At 39.8% G+C, this 20,168-nt stretch overlaps 1 protein-coding gene across 1 annotated transcript in view; it reads right to left on the bottom strand.

Annotated features, from left to right (window-relative positions):
* LOC131084371 (mucin-5B) overlaps positions 1 to 18,265 on the bottom strand; it is a 42,088-nt gene extending 23,823 nt beyond the window's left edge. The window contains exons 1-16 of the mRNA XM_058025782.1: positions 18,184 to 18,265; positions 16,280 to 16,535; positions 14,771 to 14,885; positions 13,351 to 13,438; positions 12,357 to 12,484; positions 11,731 to 11,956; positions 10,786 to 10,911; positions 9,946 to 10,063; positions 8,577 to 8,715; positions 7,880 to 7,981; positions 7,594 to 7,663; positions 7,218 to 7,355; positions 6,516 to 6,680; positions 5,569 to 5,663; positions 3,983 to 4,109; positions 743 to 995 (exon numbers count right to left, since the gene is read on the bottom strand). Of these exons, the coding sequence (XP_057881765.1) occupies positions 743 to 995; positions 3,983 to 4,109; positions 5,569 to 5,663; positions 6,516 to 6,680; positions 7,218 to 7,355; positions 7,594 to 7,663; positions 7,880 to 7,981; positions 8,577 to 8,715; positions 9,946 to 10,063; positions 10,786 to 10,911; positions 11,731 to 11,956; positions 12,357 to 12,484; positions 13,351 to 13,438; positions 14,771 to 14,885; positions 16,280 to 16,535; positions 18,184 to 18,265 (2,228 nt within the window). The remainder of the gene's footprint in view (positions 1 to 742; positions 996 to 3,982; positions 4,110 to 5,568; positions 5,664 to 6,515; positions 6,681 to 7,217; positions 7,356 to 7,593; positions 7,664 to 7,879; positions 7,982 to 8,576; positions 8,716 to 9,945; positions 10,064 to 10,785; positions 10,912 to 11,730; positions 11,957 to 12,356; positions 12,485 to 13,350; positions 13,439 to 14,770; positions 14,886 to 16,279; positions 16,536 to 18,183) is intronic.
* Positions 18,266 to 20,168: the final 1,903 nt, after the last annotated feature.

Here is a 20,168-nt window from a genome sequence, read left to right as displayed (position 1 = left end):
CATCCATTTTCTACTCCATGAGATAAGACTAATACTTTCTTAAATAAGAGATCTCTTAAATTACTAAATGAATATGTGATTACAAAATAGTGTAGAATCCTCAGTTGGAAGACAGCTAGAGAGAGAACATGTAAACATCTAAAGATAATAAAGAAGCCTTCCCCTGGTGGTTGTTTCCATTGAAGCCCTAAGGTAGTTGAAAATGAGAATAATGACAATTTTTTCAATGCAGATACAAATTAATTACATTATTTTTATTATTCCCCCCCCTCCCAGTTTCTCTCTCTTTTGTCTAAAAAAAAAAGTTTAAAAACTGATAATTGGTTTGTTTTTTTTTTCATGGACCATTCTTATTTTTTAAATAGTCTGCAGGATGGTGTGGTGGTTTTCACTTTGCTTTTTCATTTCAAAGCCTGAAACTCCTCCAAGCCTTCTGTCTTCTAGAAAACTTGCTCCCACTGTTTTTGGATATTTTTTACACAACAATGAACTCTGCAAGAGATAGATTACAAATATTTTTCTACTAAACATATTTTCAGGTTCTTGTTTGCTAGCATGAATATGGGATTTTAACATTTGCTGTGGCTGCACTTCCTGCCAGGGGAAGATACAATCTAGGAAAAATTTGCCATTATTCCTAACTGTAAAATTATGCCATTCATGGATTGGAGCAGACTTCTTCCCCCATGAGCCCTGATGTCCCCAGGCACAGAGCAGCCTTTGCATCATCAGAGCAACTCACCACATGAGTTTATCCTCTTGGAAGGAGTTGCCAGGCTGAACAATCTTGCCTTTGTAGTAGCAGGGGCAGTCATCTGGAGGCACACACTCCTCCTCATCGTTAAGGTAGGTGCCTTCGGGGCAAGCACAGCCCTCCATGGGCGCGATCCGGACCTTGCACAGCGGGTCGGGCTCATCCAGCGAGCGGCAGGACTGGTTGCAGTACTTCACACTATAGTTATAAACCATAGTCTCAGGACACTCCTCAGAGGGATCTTTGCAAGAGAAATAAAAGGGATGTATGGCCTTCTTTGTGCAATCATCTCTCATGACTTTAGCATGCCTTTCTGCACACTGGTAGCCGTAAACATGCTTTTATCAAACCACCAGACCTTGTCTCCCAGGATTCTGGGAGAATCTACTGGCATAGCCTAAACTATATGACACTGAAATACTCAGCAGGGTGTTTAATTTTGTAATTACATTTCTATCTTATGCCAAAACCTGAAACCAGTAACTTCTGACTTGTTAAAATTTTATTTTCTGGCTTTTACTAATGATTTCTTTGGCTGGGGATAACTTAAGAAATTACTCTATTTTGTAAGAGAGAAATTTTGACATTAAATGGCAGTGACAAGGAACTCTGCCAATCAATTGATGCTACCAAGAAAAGGGTGTTTCGGTTCTCACAGATGTTTTTAGCAAAACTCTTGTTGTCATCCTCTGGGGAAATGAGAAACAACAGTTTCTAAGATTTCTGGGTGAACTCAACAGATAAATAACAAAATCTAAAGAGTTAACTAACCCTGTAAGACAGTAAAAAGCTGGTTCATTTTCACGGGCTGACAGTATACACCACCATCAAAGGTCTGCCATAGAATCTGCAGTACTGACCCATAGGGATGACAACAAATTTTGTAAGGAAACATTACCCAGGTTAAGGCTGCAAGAAAGTCTGGCATCCAGATATCTTTGAAATTCAGTGAGAACTGGAGATCTAGTCATCTTGGGCCTCTTTCTAATTCTGCAGGTTTAACCCTGCAGCTGTTTTTGAGATACACACAGATGCACTAGAAGGTACAGGGGTGTTGATCATGGGCACCTGTGCTAATCAGCTTTGCAACAATGCTAATAACTTATCAGCAATAGGTTCCATGCTTAAATAAAGCTCTGTATGTTTTTCCAGTCCATGACCATGGCACACTTTTTTAGATTAGTTAGTGTGCTAGGCTTGTGTACACATTCAAAACCAGCACCCTACCACCATAAACTGTTTGGTTTTCTGGTCCTAGCTGGAGCAAACACAATATCCCCTGTGTAAGTCAGGCAAGGCATATTCTCCTACTTTTTATTCTTTGAAGATACAGCAAGTCGTATTTGTAAGTCAAAATATGTAAAAAAAAAATTATAAAGATGTTGAATATGAATTTATATCTGTCTCAATTGTTAGCTATTAATACAATAAAATACCGTGCTTACTTTCTCCCTTAAAATTTTCACAGAGGAATAAGATCACTTTTGATACAGTGAGACTGGTAAAAGAAGACTGGTTATTTGACTGTAGCGCTCATGGTCACAGGAGTGACACGCATCTAAGATGACAAATCACAACTGGAGGCAAGAGTGCAGAGAACATGAGCATACCAGAGATACCTTCAAGCTAGCTTGCACAGGGAGCACTAGAAAAGCAGTGCCAAGACTGCTCACCCCAGTGATCTGCTGGGCAACCAGCAACTCAAGTAATGGCTCATGCCTCTGCTAAAGAGAGTATAGCAGGCATGCATAGGGTTTAACCAGCAGGACTTGCTTGTTTCACACACTCTGCTGACTGCAGTGCAGACATCTGCCTGGGATACAACCTGCCTTGGATGCTGCCTGCAGCTTGGCAGAGTGGATGCAGCTTCAGGAGCTGGAACAGGTTTTCCAACCCCCACAATGGGACAGAACACAGAGTGAAGGTGGTGGCTCATTTAGTCTTTCACTCATGAACAGTGAGTCATAAACAACCATACTCTTATCACAGCCATGTTCCCAAAAGATTATTTCTTCTTAAATAAGGCCTAAAATGATTGTTCTGATTTAAACATGAGCATTTTTTCTCAAGGTTAATGAACTGTTTGAGGTAGTATTACCTACTGTGCCTTAAGAACACAGATTTCAGCCAAACCCATGCTGCAAACCAGTCTTGATTTGCCGTTAAAAATGTCAGTAATTCTATGTTGGGAACAAAGCTTTTGATAAACAGTGTGTCTGTGTCTAGTGCATAACTCTGCAGGATTCTAGGACAATTTACTGTGGACTACACTGTGTTCCTTTGAATTATTTCAGCACAGGTTTGTGAAATTGTTCTTATCACAGTCTTAAATGCCTCTGGCAGAGAGTCACACCAGTTACATTGTTTGCTTCTATTAAGTATCCCAGCTGGCTCCTAAGTCAGGCAATTAAATAGATCATAGCTGCATCAAGCTCCAAAAACATGATCATTGCTATGTTGTCTATTCAGATGTGCAATTAGTCAAGAACCCCATACATCTGTTTTCATGTCGACAGAGGCAAATCTCACTTGACCTGTCTGACCATCAATGACAACCTGGGAATATTGAAGCAAAATTCAGAATCCAAGGCAGTGAATTTTATTTTCAGATTTTATGTCATCTTGTAATAAATTCTGGCAGTGCCAAAGGAAGATACATACACACATGGACTCTGAACTCAGGATTTGGTGACCATGTATATGTCCAAGAAACTTTGGTTCATTTTTTTAGGTAATTCTGAGCTGAAAATGCCTTTAAAGATTTTCACATTCTCAAATATCACCAATATATATTTGTTTTATAAAATTACTATTTTACTGTAATGTGGGAAAATGTGGTTAATGAGTGATGTCATTTGTATTGTCTGGGACAAGAGGACTGAATGTGAAGCAAAAAAGATATTGGAATTAAAATACATGGAGAAGCCCATGTCTTCAAAAGTAACTTAATTGCTAACTAAACCTAAATTAAACTAACCCTGTTTCTGTTTAATTTGAGTAATATGCCTTATACAATTTTGCTTATCTGAGTACTGAAATCACCTAAGATTTACAAAAGGAACATGCATTGTAAGAGCATGAAGCAGTCACAAACTGAATTTTATAGAATAAATACTTATTCTGTTTTTCAAAGGCTCTCTAACTTGATGACTAAAGACAAAAGACAGTGCCTGCCACAAATGGGGCTGTTCCCCCATATCCCTGCCCAAGGGATTTCAGTTCACATACCACAGACACCCTGCCTCCAGCCCTGCAGGGACACGCCTGCTGAAGCACAGTCTCTGGAGTAAGTAGAGAGCACACTGCACAGTGCAACTTCACTCTTCTCAGCATTACAGGTGTCATACATGCACTTCTAAAGGACAGAAAAGGACAATAATGGGTATTATTACATCTAGCTCATAGAAGAAACAGCAAAACATGTAGCAATTTAAAAAGCAGTCAACCAATATATAAACTTAATATTTTTAAGAGAAAATGTATACTAATGAAATACTATGCAAACCTGAGAAATAGCAAATCAGTTACAGAAACTGAAATGAAATTATGTCTAACTCTCATTAACAGATGAATATTTAAAAAGTTAGAGGCACCTAGAGTTCCTTAGAACACTAAGAAATGTCTTCACTAGCCTCCTATGAGGATGTACAATCTAGGACCTGTCAAAATATATAATCTGAAAATATTGCACAGTGATGACTGGCACTTTGTGTACCTATCTGGTAAGCAGCTGAGATGCACCCGATGCCATGACAGGGGCATGACAGAAGATGGCTTATAGAGAGTCAGTCATATGTAATGACATTTTAAGAACTAGTTATGTAAGTCTAGCTGGAGTTTAAAGCTCGAGTTCTTTTAACAGTGTGGGCTGTACAAAAGAACACAAATACAGCTAGTCAGATAGAGAGCAGTAGGATCATACTGGATAGACAGTGACTTATCCTGCCATTACTGATGTTGTGGAAAAGCTTTCACAAATCATGGTTTAAAATCTGATGATATCAGTAGGAGTAACAGAAATATCTGTAAGAAACTGGTTATTACTTCTTCTTAACTGAAAATTGCAAAATCCTGTTTTATTTATAGCTTACATTAATTCTGAAGTATATATATTTTCTTCTGGGACAGGTAAAACATAAGCCATATTTGTAAAGATACTTGAAGACATGCTACATTCTAGGCAAAATTTCAGGGTCAGGTTTTTCTCAGTAAGTTGTTTTACACACACATACACGCACACCCACACCCTGCATGAACTTTCTGTGGTTTTGCAGGAACTTTTTACAATCTACATAAATGTGGCAACTCTGTAGCTCAGACAGCTTTCTCGGCAGCATTATATAGAGCTTTACACCAAGAGAACATATGGGGAGCTTCATGCATTCAAAACACAAGGAGACTAACAAGATTCAAAGGTAATAAAAGAGATATAAACAACGTAAATTTATATTCTCTGCCTTTATGTGAATTTTGAACCAAGTCAGAGGAAATCCATGGGGCTGGTAAAACTCTCAATTCAGTTCCACTCAAAATCACTGATTCTGCTATTCAAAGAGTGAACTCTTTGAAACTTTGAAATCTTGAACTGATTTTTTTCATTTTGTTTCTGGATCACGCAACAGAAGCCAGTCATGCCTATCAAGTACTTATGGGGCTGTAGCTGAAAAGGCCCATCTTGCACAAACTCTTATTTTATAATTTTTCTAATTATCATCAGTGTACTTCTTTGTGACCAGTCACTACTGTAACCTATTTCACTCCCCTAGGCCAGTCTCTGCACTAGATGAAAACACCCATTTGGAGCAGTACCTTACCTTGATGTACACAGAAGGGTCTACAACAGAATGGCAGGCAGCAAACACACTGCTTGTATTGGACAGAAGAGCACACCAGTGCTGGGCAAATTTTTCTGAAGTGGGAAAAAATATCATTGTCCATAGTCACTTAAACCACATTACTGTCTGACTCAATATTCTTATCAGGTATCACATTGAACTAGAATGTCCTGAAGTATTTAGACAATGCTGGATGGAAATACAGGTCGTTAACTTATCAAAGGGATAAGCATAGTTGGATGGACGACCAGCCATTTTCCTAAAAGAGAGGTTTCACCTTCTAAGTATTAACATTATTACTGCAGCTGGATTTGCAGAACATATACAGAACCTCCCCATTTTCACTGTTTTTCATCAAACTTTCTTAATTCTTTACAGCCAGATAATTCCTTATAGTCAAGCAAAAGCATGTAATAATCAGTGAGTTGTGTGGCTGTGAGCTGCAGCTTTAATTATGTGTGTCAGTACTTAGGAGAGGTCAGTCCAAATAACACATATATCCAGTCCAGTCAGAGTGAAAAATCAGACAGGACACCTAGTACAGTGCAGTGCTTGCTTAACTCAGCACTGTTGACAACTTCCTTCTCTGGACTTCAGGACAGCTGTAACAACCTAGATTGGATGAAGAACTTCACAAATGTTGGCAACCAGTGGTGCTCTCCCTTAAGCCTAAATTGCTGTCATTTATGCTGTGTGTGCTTTTCAAGTCATCAGCGAATGTGTTGGCTCTTTCACCAGTAGTGCTGTCTTTTTGTTTTGAAAGCAAAGCTATCCTCTTAAAGACCTTCAAAACACAATATTTTTTCTCTAGTTATAGCCTCAAAGGTAGAGGGTTTTGATGTTTATGAGATTTCTAAAGCTTTTTTGATTATCCATCATGTGAAAATTATTTCGCACTGATAAGCCAGGGATGAAAAGCCTGGTACCTTTATCCACACTGTTTGAACAAGGATCTTCAAAGCTGTCCTCAACATCAAAACAGCTGGCTCTAGTTTTCCATGAGTTACCAAAAGCAGAAGCTGAATCTTCCACAGCTCCAGTGACTGTTCTGAAGTCATCAGTCTGGATGTTATTGAAATTGCCACAAAGACCTTGCGTGGGAGGCAAAAAAAAGGCAAAAGAAAAGAAGAAATCACTAGATGCGTGAAAAAGGAATGGCTTCTAGATGAACACTCTTAGCTCTGTAATGGACCTCGCCTGAAACAAATCCATTTTCCCTCAGAGACTTCCTGATGTTCCCACAAATCTGATAGGACCCTGTGTTTAGAGTGTATTTATTATTTTTCTGCATTACAGAGGCACTTAGTGATAGCTCAAGGATGCTTCAGTAAACAGTGGCAGACAGAGAATATTTTCCCCAAAGGCTTATAAATAAAGGAAATGGCAGAAGAAAAACAAAATGGGTCAGAGAGACAGGATGTAATCCCATTACACAGACTGGAAACAGAAGCACAAAAATCTTAAATGGTGTAAACATGAGATTAGTGGCAAAACCAAGAACATAGTCTGCACTTCACAAGGCTCTGATGAAGGCCTGTTTAAACAGATGGAGTCTATAAGATTTGCACACACTAAACATCACAGAGATTTTCTCCAGCACATTGAAGGTTTAGCCTTATGTGTCCTACCAGATGTGCGATTCTGAAAGGAATGATCGACTGTTATGGAGAGCTGCATTACAGGTTTCATTTGCACTCTGATCTGCACTCCAGCTGAGCTCAAGATTTTGATGAAAAATGTAGATTGTCTGAAGATGGTGATGCCATCTAAAGAAGAAAGAGAAAAAGGAAAACATGTTGTATGCTTTTGCAAACCTTTACAAAGCTGAGTAAACAGGAGCTTCCATTTGCCAGTGCATGCAGTAACACAGAGATTCCCAGGGAATCCCAGACCTAGTATCCACCTAACAGTGAGTAGGATCATGTTCTTTTCAGAGAAAGGAGCAGGAATCCTTCTGCAAAAGATGTAGGCTATTCTGTGGAAGATGTGAAGAAGGGGATTTACCTTTTCTTACAGGCAGCTTCACAATGAAATTGTTCATGTAGATATTTCCACAGGAACATATTTTTATAGTCTGCAGGGAAAAGGAAAAAAGGCCACAGTAGTGAATGCATATGATGTGAGACAGACAAGACCAACTTGACAAGCTTCAGTAAGCACTGAGAAGCAGTGTCTTCAAAACCTCATCACCTCTGGGATCAGTGTAACTCAGTGTCCAGACAACATACAAACCATGTAAGGAAAATAGAAGTGATCTCCTATGTATTGCTAATTAAAGACAGTTACTCACAGTTCTTCCTAGTGTGACCAATACATTCTTTAGGCAAGTCATTGTCCTTGAAGTCCCACACTGAATGATCTCCCCAATCACCACAACTGTGTCATCAGTGTTCTGAGAAAACATGAGAAAGGTATGTGCAGACATTGTTAGCATGTTACAGGCTGGGAGCTTGAAGAGAAAAACGTGTCACTGAAAGGCTAAGAAGGAGTAATGAAAGAACTGGGGTATTTAATATCTAACTGCAAACTATTTATTGCCAAAATCAATAATTTCACTAACTTTCCTTTGTGCTCCTTTTCCTTGCTATCAGCTTGTGTGGATCTCATTTGCAGGCATTCACAGATAATTCAATTTTTTTGAAGAAATTTTGGTTCATCCACTTTCTTTTGACAGTCACACATGAAGAAAGCTTCAAAAAAATGCTTGAATCAACACTAATACATCCATTAAGAAAATTATTTAATTTTAAAAAAAAGTACAAGTATGTTGAAGTTGCAAAGCTTTGAAGCTAAGCATCAGCAACTGACTTGCAATCCATTGCAAATTCAAAAATTTATGGGGTTTAAGACTGAGAATGTTGCTCAGTGTTGAAGTGCTTTGCTGGAGTGGTTCCATTTAATTAAATTAAGTCATATAAAGCTTCAGCACAGTTTCAAGCCTCGTGCTACCCAGGAGATTTAGGAATGAAAAGAGAAATTGCTCGTACCTTAGCTAAGACATAATGACAGTTGCCATGAAAATTGAACCTCTTATTATCAAATGTTGTTATATGGAATCCTCCATCTATGTGGCAACTTCCAGAGCAGGGCAGAGAGATACAGCTCCAGTGGCCTCCTTTGCAAGTACTGTACAAAACCCAAAAAGCAGCCATTAGAATAAACACAGCTTCAAGGGAGCAAAGTGAAACACCATTTTAATCTGCACAGATGTGGCCTCTTTGTGTTTTAAGGTCATTATCTTGGCTTCTTATTCAAACCCTGTGGGTGGAAGCCTTTATATTAGGCCTTTAAAGTGTGAGGGTTGAATTCCTATCAGTGAGAGACTTAACTGTGCTGGGCTTTTGGCTGGCTCCCTCAGAGACACACTGAGATGGGAAAGCAAGAGATGGTTTTCTGGGCCTAAATTGTTTACTTGACTTTTTAAAGAAGAAAGAACCCCTTCAAGCAGGATCTGGCAACATCTTGTGCTGCTGATGCAACTGTTCAGCAAGTCACTGATGGGATGTTTCAGCAGCTAATTGTGGAGGGCCTCAGATAATGAGCAGTTCTCACACCTGTGCACACAAGAAGAAAACAGTCCAGCCACATAGACTTGGGCTTTGAGGGGACTAAAGGAGGATGTGGCAAGATGGAAGCCAAAGTCACACAAAGCCCACTAAGTTCAATTACTCAAAATTTCCGGGATTTGAGGAGCATTTTCTCAAAATGCAGGATAATCCAAAGGGGCTTGCAGAATGTTTGGCCATGCACCATACCACATTTCATTCCTCCCTATAGCAAAACTATGACTGATGGTTAGAAAATGATGTTGTATCACAGGAGCCCAAATAACATACACGAGTAAGAAATAAAACTGTTTTGAGAGTAATATACCTAAGATGTTATCACTTTTCACCAGTAGAGAATGGAGATGGGTTCAAGCTGACAGGTTTTTTTCTAAATCAAATAATTCTCAAGGACCAGGGGATCAGGACTTCTGAGACTTCTTTAAACAGTGTTGTGGAGATCCAGATGTTGTTGGAAGTGCCAGTTTTTAACATGGTGTGAGTTCAGACCTCACTATAGTGGCCAAAGTCTCTGAATTAATAAGTAAAGAGTCTCATTTTTCTACATTCTGAAACCTTGAGCTCAGTTTTCACATGCAGTTTCAAGTGAAGGTGGATAATAACTATGTGTGGTTGAGGAATACCTCCAAGTTTTCTTACACTGGAAATTCAGAGCAAGGTTTTGAATTGTTATTTAAGAGAAATGACAGGAAAATATTATTAAAAAAAGGAGGAAATACAGAATGCCACTCATCAATGTTTTGAAATAAATACTTCTGCCTTGTTTGTGCAATCACAACCACAACAGTACCAGTTCTGGCAGGGAGTGGAGTAAGTTCCTCCAGATGAGTAGACTTTGCCTTGAAATGTACAGGGGCAGCTGTCTCTGGGGATGCACTTCTTGCTGCTGAGGTCATCAAGGATAGTTCCTGTTCAGACACAATGGCTAGTTAATATTCCTTCGGTGAGTCAGGGAAATGCCATCAGGGAAGATTAGAGTACGAAAAAAACTCTGGAGTATTCAGCATTTCATAAAATGAATGGGACACTTTTAAAGGAAAACACCACACCAGGCCCTTTCAGATGTTAATGAATGGGTAATATTTCTAACTAGAACTCAAATGAAAGCATTGCTAAACTCAAAGAACATTTCCTGTTACAAAATCTTTCACTGTGAGCAGGATTATCAAGTGCCAGATTGCAAGGGTGTGAGCCAGTTTCCATCCCTTTCTAACAGTGAATCTAACAGAAATCAGAGCCTCATCTTAGACTATTTCATGTGCAAATTTACACATGCACATACCTGGAAATGCATGTATGTTTTGTGTCACTTAAGCTACGGCTAGATTTAGTGTCATAGCAGGGAGGCATCTCGTGAGACACCTTCACCTGCTTTCTTACTGTCTAGAGAGCACCTCTTCTCTTTCCATATCTGCACCATTTTTTCCCTGTCTAGTCCTTAGAAGTTTTTGCCTCCCTTCTCCAGTGTCAGGATTTCATATCTTTAGAAATCTGGCTCTTCCAAGAAGGAAGTTGGTAAATTATGCTAGAAGAAGCAGTTTATTTGTTGTGTGAAATGGTAAAGAAAGGGAACAACCTCCCTTTTTCTCCCTTGATGTGTGTGATCATTGGCAGAAGCAGCCTGCCTTACCAGGAGGACAGAAACAGCCATCAGTACATGGGGCTTTACAAATCTTGCTCCTTTCAGGATCTGCACATGTGTCAGCACAGGAATTTCCACATTCCATGTACTCCATGTTATTTGGGCATTCCTGATCTGCAAGACCAAACCAAAATGAAGTATGTTAATGATGTATTTATAATACCTCTCAAATTGTTGTGTCACTACCCAACCCCTTCTTCCTCCTTTCCTCCATATCTTGTTTGCAAGACCTTCTATGCCAATATGTTGTGTTTGTTTAACGTTTTAAAGGAATGTTTTATGGCCACTTTTACTTTATCTTTTGGACAAAAGTGTGCTGCTGGGAAATGTGAGCTATTTCACATTACTTTACTAGCTCAAGGTTGCCTGAAGTCACAATACAAGCAAAGAACATCAAAATCATTTAGGTAGTGATAACAGTTTATTTTTGCCTGAAGCATCAGTACTTCTGGCATTGATTTGCTATCCCAATCCACACCAGCATTTTTGGTGAACTACCTGTAGCCTTCCCCCTGGATTTAAAGAGATTTCCTGCCCAGTAACTGGACTACTGAGTATGAAAACACAAGGTAAGATAAGTATGAACATGTTGCTCTTCTCAGTAACTACTTGTGTCTAGTTTTCACCATGTTTAAATAAGGCTCTTTATGAGTTAACTATGCAGAGAAAAATTAAAAAAAAAAAAAAAAAAAAAAGAACTCATGAAAACTTAGTTGCAAGAAGGAGGTGGGCAACATCAAGCTATAGTTCTAATTTACGGAGCAAAATCAAGTTAAATTTGCAGAAATTTTTCCATTAACAATGTTTGTGTCAAAGTATTTTCACAGATTGATTCAAGGCAGTTACCAGAGCTCCTAGCTTTGCTCTGCTGGGATCAGAATATTTGTGTAAATGTCTAACCTGAAATAAATCTCCAGACCAGTAGCTACTTACAGCAGAGTTCTTTGGTTCTCCATTCCCCAGGGTCTCCCTTCCTCAGGACACAATCTCGAGAGTACTGGTTTAAAGTGCTGCATATGCAGCTGGGAACCAAATCAGAGTGAGAAGAATTAACTGCACAGTGGCACATGTCCTCAGCACAGGTCTCTATGTAGTCATCAAAGGCAACCACTCTGGGGCAGTTTCCAAAACGGGACATAAGTTTCTTGCATCCTTTTTTCTATTAAAAAAAGGGGGGGGGAAAGAAAAGCAATACTTAATATTTTACTGCCTTTCAGGTTTTTGAATACACATTTCAAGTTTTGATGACACAGTTCCAGGGTCACAGAATAATTCAAGTAGGAAGTGATCTCAGAAGATTTTCCAGTCTAACTTTCTGCCACAATGTCCTTTGCCTTGGACTGAAAGATGTCATTCAACTGGGCATTTTCCCAATAGCTATTTCTTTAATACCATAATAAGATATTCTTTCAGCTATAAGATCATAATTTTGCTCAAATTCATCTTTAGAGTTCTGAAAAAATCAGTTTGGTGCATGCTCTGTAATTAAGATTTTTTTCAACAGTCTCTTCAACACTGTAGGTTGAGAGGATTTGTACTTCTTAGTCCCACAGACTTACATAGGTGCTGCATCTATTCCTCCTGGGATGTTTTCCAGTGTGGTCATCTGGGCTCACATCAGCACACTTTTGTGATGGATCCTCTACTTTGTGGAAGTTCCCAAACTGTCTTGGATGCATTTTATACCCTGCAAAAAACCCAGATGCATTTCAGTAACTTCCCACAATTCCTTAGGTCAATTAATGGGCTATAAAAATGCACTTACTCTTTGGGCTCAAAGGCAGTATGTCCTTCATGAGATGCCCAAATTTAACCAGCAATCATCTCTTATGGAGGATGACAGCCTGATATAACCTTCTGTTGGGCTAGAGTCAGGAATCTGGCACACTTGTATCAAGGCCTGCTGTCAGCCTGAACTTTCTGGTGCTTCTGATAATTTCCAGACTTCTCTTTGTTTTGGGTGTGTTTGATCTTACAAAGCTTTCTGTTCACATGTGCAACAGTCATACAGGTATTACATAAAGGGATGTTGTTACAACTTTGGATTCAGTCCTGCAGCTAATATCCCAGGATGAATGTGTCTTTCCATCCATACAACCTGGTGCAGGATCAGAGGCTCAGCTATTTGCAATATCTAAAGGTGTCAGTGGATGGCACCACAGTTTCTTCAAAGATACTTTGCATTTTCCCTGATGCTTTCATTTCATTATAGAGTAAAAAACAATCACAAATAGAAAGATTAAAATAGAAGAACAGAAAATGCACTCTTGCATTTCCTGAAAGTAAGCTATTGTCAGTGGGGAACCTGGCAATGGTGCTGCATGATAGCCAAGTAATTAATTTTGGTCAAAGAGGTTGGAGACTCTTATAAATTTGAAAAGAGCAGAAACCCCCAAATATCTCAGAACCTCTTAAAATACATCTCCTGCATATGCAAATGTTCATATGCCTGTCAAGAAATCTGAAAACCTGCTCAGAGGAAACAGATATTGAGTTTCATGTCATGTATAAGGAGGTCTGTTCTGGATGAAATATGCTGTATTTATGACCTACCTTCCAAAATCAAATCATTCTTCTCATTGCCATCATAGTTCCCACACAGACCACATATTTTCTCTTTATATGTTTCTTCCAGGTCCAGCTACAAAAGAGGAAACGCAGAGTTGAAAGGCTTTTCCCCATATCAGCAGCACTTGTTGCACAGTGATTCACAGCAGAAAAGTGCAGAGGCAGAAATGCTCAGTCCTAGTTTGTAGGAATGCCTCCTTTTCTGACGCAAATCTCTCATAAAACTTATCTGCAGACAGACTGAATTCAAATGGGAAGAGAATCCTCCAGCAATTGTCATTCCTACCCATTAAAGATGTAACTGAAGCATGTTGAATACTGGATTAATCCCTGGACCAGTGTCTCCCAATATTGACACTGTGTATAGAGACATTTGGTACCTCTTGCAGGGTACCACATCTCCTCTCTGGGCAGGTCAGATAACTGTGCTCTAATGCTGGATGTTGTAAAGAAGCAGCTTTGGTTAACTTTTAGCCATAGATAATGGGTTTTCTAGTCCATAGGGTAATGGAAAATTTTATAGCACTTCTAGGCGTGGGTCTGCCAAGCATTACTTATTTTCCCCATACTTAGTGGAAATGAACAGCCAGGTTAGCACACTATTGCCTTGCTGGATAAAACTATTGCACCTAATCACTCCTACGTGCTTGGAGAACAGTCTTGGTGCCACTTAGGTCCACCCAAAAAAGGCAGTGCTTTTCCTACTGTTGTGTCCACTCTACAGTAATGTCCAAATAATGCCTTTAACACTTTAGGTATTAATTAGTACATGGGAAAGGGGAAAGCAAATACTTAAATAAATCAGAATTTCAATATCACTTTTTTACTTCCTGATATCTTTTCTCTCTATCCCCCTTTTACCCTATCTCTATCTCTCTGAATGGCGTAACTTGACACACAACTTCCATTTCATTAATCTCAGTCTGGATTGTGAAGGATAAGTATTCACACACAGAAGTGTAAATGCACTGGTACAGAAGAGAATATTCCAGGGTAGATGTTCAGAGGAGAATTCCCACCTAGCATTGCTTTGGAATGAAAGAGGCCAAGGTCTGAACTGGTCACACATATCAGTTTCCCACACAATATGGGCATGAGACAGAGTAACAAGGCAGAGCTGGAGGGCTGTTGCTGCCAGTGCCCCATGGAGCAAGGAGCTAAATGCAGATGTGCTATATCCAGGATTAACCCTTCTGTCACAAAAAATTAGCTGGAATACCATGGGGTTGTGCCTGCCCCTGCCCTGTGAAACTATTGCCCAGTTTGGTATTTTTCTATGAGTTTATGGACAGAGTGATAGCTCCCACCCATAATTTCATATATCAGCACAGTGCCTGCATCCAGCCCTGCTTTTCATTACTGATGAGGTTCACCAGGAGGAAAACAACTAACTGACTGTTCATACTAGGAGAGTGTCAGCCCAGTTCCACTTGAGTGTCAGGCCCAGCTTGGAAGTGACTTGGAAGTAAGTACAGGTGTCCTCAATCAGAATGCTCTTCAAGCTGAAAGGCATGGCAATCCTGGAAATTTGAGGGGAAAAAACAGATTGCAGTGAAAAAAAGACTGATGAAATCCTTACAGATACATAGGAAGGAAAACTAGAGAACTAAATAAGACATGGGAACATTCTTTGCAAGGTCAGACTTTGTCCACACAATGCATTACATTGTCCACTGTGTCCTTTTACCAACCTTAATCCATAACACAATGCATTTTAGTCTTGTGTCAATGTGGCTGATGTAGATCAGCCACTCAACTGATAGAAAGCAGCCAAACCCAAGGACCTAACCCTTATAAAAGGTTCTACCCTATAAAGTTTATAAAGAGCAAGATAACAATATTGGGAAATTGACATGAGTACACTGCAGGTTATCATCATCCTTCCGGGACCCCCTTGATATTTGAGATTCACAAAGAACTCTGTTCTGTTACTCATGTACTCATGCAACTCAGACCTACATTACTTTTCCATCTTACCAAGACAATTACCATTCATTTTGCAACAGTCTAAAAACTTAGAAATTCAGAAAATGGATAGAAGACAGGAGATTTCTTGCCCCTTTGAGTTAGGAGACACATATGGGCTTCGGTGCTATAATTACAACAGAGTGGTGCTATTCTATATTTGGTTGTTTCTAGAAGGCTGTCAAGACAGCCCATATGCTTGCAATTTTCTCTTCAACAGAATTGTGAGGGGTTTTCCCAGAGTCAAAGGTTGCCTAGGCCCTTCATAATTCTTTACTAGGATCAGGACTTTGCACTTCTCATGGGAGCTGTCCTTAATATTGTGCCTAACTTTCAGCTATTGTTGCATATGATTTTTACTTAGGGAATATTTTTTACCCTTCTCTTTGCAGTTTGTGGTTAATTGGAATTAAAGGTGTGGATTGTGACTTCTAAAAATTCTGCCTTTTCTTATAAGAAGATCCCTGACCAAGTTGTGATCTGCAAAGCAGAGCAATTTTCTAGACTAATCTATCTGGAAAAGGAAAACTGTCCCTAAAAGAACCATCTGTTCCTGAGCAGCAACATAAAACAGTAGGGTTATTACCACAGAAATAATGTTTTGAGAAAAAAGAAAAACCACCAAGCTTCTACAAATACAGAGTGTTGGGGTTTATTTACTTTCCTTCATCCCTCCCTCTCAAATCGAAGCAACATTAAGGAAACCTTAAAACACCTTTTGTTTTTGTAATATACACATTGCTCTCTACTTAACTTGTTGGTGTTGGTCCCTGGGACGTGTAGTTTAGTTTAAATGCCTCTTGCCTGCTCAAACACTAAGGGGGGGACTCTTCACAATACCCTGTTCATAAAGTTATACATCTCATACACAGCCACTGCTTTCCAGTCAGACCACCTAACACGTGGCAGTAAAAATGCCGCTCAAAACAACATTGCAGTCTTTACTCACTTCTTCCCGTTCACCGTGATTCCCGTCTCCTTCACCTCCAGGACCACTCCATCAATGGTGGCAGTGAAGTAGATCAGGAAGCTGTTCTTGGCACTGCGCCTGATCTGAATGTTAAAGTCCTGGTAGCTGTCATTGCAGTGCGAAGCGAAGACATATGTGCAGGTTCCAGGAAAAGTAAATTTTACATGGTCAAACGTATGGAAGTGGAAGTTGCCCCAGGTGACACATTCGCTCCTACTGACAGTAGAGACCTGGACTAAAGAAAAATCATAGTAGGGGAGCTTAGAAATTCACCCCATATGAGGTGCTTGTCCCTTTTTTTTGCTGAAAAACATTAAAGGGGCAGATTTTCAAAGGCAAAATTGATAACTCCTGGAAAATACTAGCCTTTGGGAAGTAGTTTCATCTCACTGAACTTTTGAAGTCCATTACTTTTGAAGTACAGAGAGACCTGCAATGTGAGCAGATTAGCCTAGTCTCCTTTGAAGTCAACAGTGAAAAGCAGAAGTTAACAGTGAAAAGCAGAAGAGGTTCAGCTTTCTCATCTTACATATGTGCCTAGCAAGAAGATGCTGTAAACCACATGCATCTCTCCATTGTCTAAAAAGGCTGTGTCTATATTCATGCTGTAGACATATTTTCACTGTAGATATCTAAAGTGAAGTGATAAGAATCCCATTCTGGATGTCTAAATCTCATTTAACTCAGGCAAGATTTTGTGTTGAGTGCTTTCCAGGAGATACCACAGGTGGCATGAATTTACAGCAAAGTCGCAGCTGCTGATTGATCTCAGTGGTTGAGGCTGCTACCAGCTTCAGCTGTTGGCTAAGAGATACTTGGTTTTCCTTCTCGACCAGAACTCATGTTTTGGCCCTCTAAGCTTTACCTCTGTCAAAGGTATAGGTACATAGTCTAAGTGCATATAAGACATTACTTCAGAAAGCAGTTTTCACACCACTGAGCAGTTTTCACAAAGAAAACGAATTAATCACCTTGAATTAAATTATATATGCCCGCTACAAAATACTTTCAGGTTTTCTTCTGAAAGAATGACAAATGAAACAGGCAAATTTCTTTGTGTACTTCAGGTAGCATGTTTAGGACTATCAACACAGATATCCACCACAGATCAAATCAAAAAGTTATTCCTTTACTCAGTGAACTCTAAAATTTTATTAAATATTCTTGCCTAAGAATCAGCAGGGAAGAACTGAGAAATTCAGATCCTTATGTTATAAATGTGCAGCCCAAACTCAAGTGCCCCATAAGTCCTTGCCGAAACAGCTTTTTAAAGGGACTGCTAGTGTCATAGGCGGTTGCAGCACTGGAGTAGGGCAATTTAGCACTTTCCTACGCAGTCGTGAGGGCAGGTGAGAAAGTTTGGCTATCCTGGAAATTAAATTGCTGGAATTACTAAGGCAGCAATAACTGGTACATCAACTGTGTATTAAGCAGTTGGGGAAAGTGTAAGAGATTAAAAATCAAACCAGGAGTGCACCAGAGCACAAAAAATGTGATTCCTGCTAATGCAGCATTTCATACTGGTCGATCAAGCCTAGCTGGTGATATGGTAAGTACTTATTTTTGGAAGAATGTGTGTGAAATGTGTTGAAAAAGGTGTCACCATTTTTTTTTTTTGTTTGGTTTGGTTTTTTGGTGCAGAGGGTCTCCTCTTTAAGAATAGTCACTTAGAGCATAAAACATAAACCACTACCTAGTAATGAAAGAAAAAAAGACATACTTAAATGGTTGACAATCAGGATAAAAAGGTACCATGTTTAACAGTATCTGGCATGTCTACATCTCATATGAATATGTGACAAAATTTCATTTGTCAACTCTATTTCTCACCTATGGAGAGCTATATGAGAGCAAGTAATGCAAGAATTAGATTCTTTTCTTACCTATCTGAACTGGTTCTTTGGCCTTGCAAAAACTCCAAATTAGGCAGAAGATCCAAAATGATCTCCCGTTTTTTATTTCCATCTTGCCATGAAGTTGTAACTTGAAAATCCTTTCAGGGAAGTGTTTTTTCTTGGCTTATAGGCAGATTTTTATAGTCCAGGAGTTTGGCATGAGAACAAAACACTGATGGCAGGGTCCCTGAAAGGTGGAGCTTCATTAAATTTTCTTTCAGTCATTCATTATTAGCACCCAGAAACCTCCTCTCTCTCCGACAGGACAGGTATCCAGTTCTTTATTGCTTTATGGGGACAGAGAGCTGTCTGTTTCAAATTTCCTCCTTTGAAAATAGGTCCCCTCACCCTCCTCCTACAGTTGTTATTTCTTTGGCAGCAATAGTTTTTTTTTGTTTGTTTGTTTGTTTTGGTTTTTTTATAACATCTGATTAGTTGCAAGCAAACACTGACCTCTTTCAGAATTTTTCTCTGTCTTGCACATCAGCAGAATCCCCCAGCACAAGCAAATGTGTTTGTTGCCTCTACCAGCTTTACTGGCGACTTCTAAACAGAGCAAAAAGTATTATCAGGTCAAGCATAATATATGGTTTATTTAGAGAAAAATCTTTTGTCAGAGGGCACTGTCCCTTAAGAAGTGTACTCAAAATATTTTACAAAAAAAGGCCAGATTTACTGCTTCAGTAGACCAGAAACAAAACCAAAAGTGTAAAAATTCTCACCTCAACTGCACAAATGGGATTTAATTTATTGTTTATGCACACAGAAGTGGTGGATTCTCCAAACATCATAAGGGAGCAGTGTCCAAGTCCTATCATAATGTAGACCACAGTTCATTCCTTCACCACCTAGATTACACTGCTGCAAAAGAGTCCCCTGGTGCTCTCAAAGTACATTAATACCCTACCACATACCCATAAAAAGTCCAGTGAGCTCAATCATGAGCTCTACAGCCCCTTGCAGGACACCCTACAAGGATATTCTGATTTTGGTGATTTTAGAGTCCCTTCTGGAAATTTACTTGCATTGTTGACACAAACTGACCTTGCATTTCTTTTCCTCATCTGTGCCGTGGGGGAACTGCTCCTGACAAGAGAGGAAGCTTCTCACCTACTCCCAGAAAATCAAACCTGGGTAACAGAAATTCCCATGCTTCCAGCTGCTCCATTCCCTTTGGGAAAACAGCAGAGTGATTGCCAGTAGTTAAGTGGGCACCGATACAGTTTAAGGTGGACATAGTTTTGCCCCTTCTTGCAAGGCCTCAGGTCAAGCCTGCCCATGTACCCACTGGGGAATATGAATGCCTTTTGGTTGGCAGGCACCAAGCTGGGCCTTGGGAACAGTCTTGCTCACAGCTTTGCCAGACTTTGTGCTGTTGCCAAAGTGGAGTGTCCCAAAGCTGGCCCACTGCTGCTGCCCTGCACAGGCACAAGGTGCTTTGCAGAATCACAGGTGACAGCATCTGCTAGATGAAGATTTGCTGCTGCCCTTGCTCTAAAGAAAAGTCTGCACCAGCGTGCATGAGCATTGTGCAGGACATGAAACATGAGTTCGTGTTACCCCTTTGCCACTGTCCGTGTCCCATTAATTCCATTGTCAGTCACACTGGAGGCAGGGCACTGCTGGAAGGTAGTTCTTGAAGCCCTGACATTTTGGCTGGAATACAGAACCAACAGACTTTATGACACTGGTGATGGAAGGCATGGACTGCTGCTGCTTTTCCTTTTAATCACAGCACATCTTCCCTCCTGATCTCTGTCCAAATAGGTACAAAGTAAGTTAGGAGAATATCTAGTAGATAAACTTAACCATGAGAATATGACACTTGAAATATGAGGATGATCTGAAATTGAATACAGGGAAATATCAACACTCAAATACAACAGATTCTCCTGGTAATGTTAATACTGAGTTCCCGTTCAGGCCACAGAACAGGGCTAATGGCAAGTGTGGGGAAGGGCTGTGAAGCCCAG

Source organism: Melospiza georgiana, chromosome 6 (genome assembly GCF_028018845.1).
Source record: "Melospiza georgiana isolate bMelGeo1 chromosome 6, bMelGeo1.pri, whole genome shotgun sequence".
Taxonomy (NCBI): Eukaryota; Metazoa; Chordata; class Aves; order Passeriformes; family Passerellidae; genus Melospiza; species Melospiza georgiana.
This window is presented reverse-complemented; position numbering and strand designations above follow the sequence as displayed.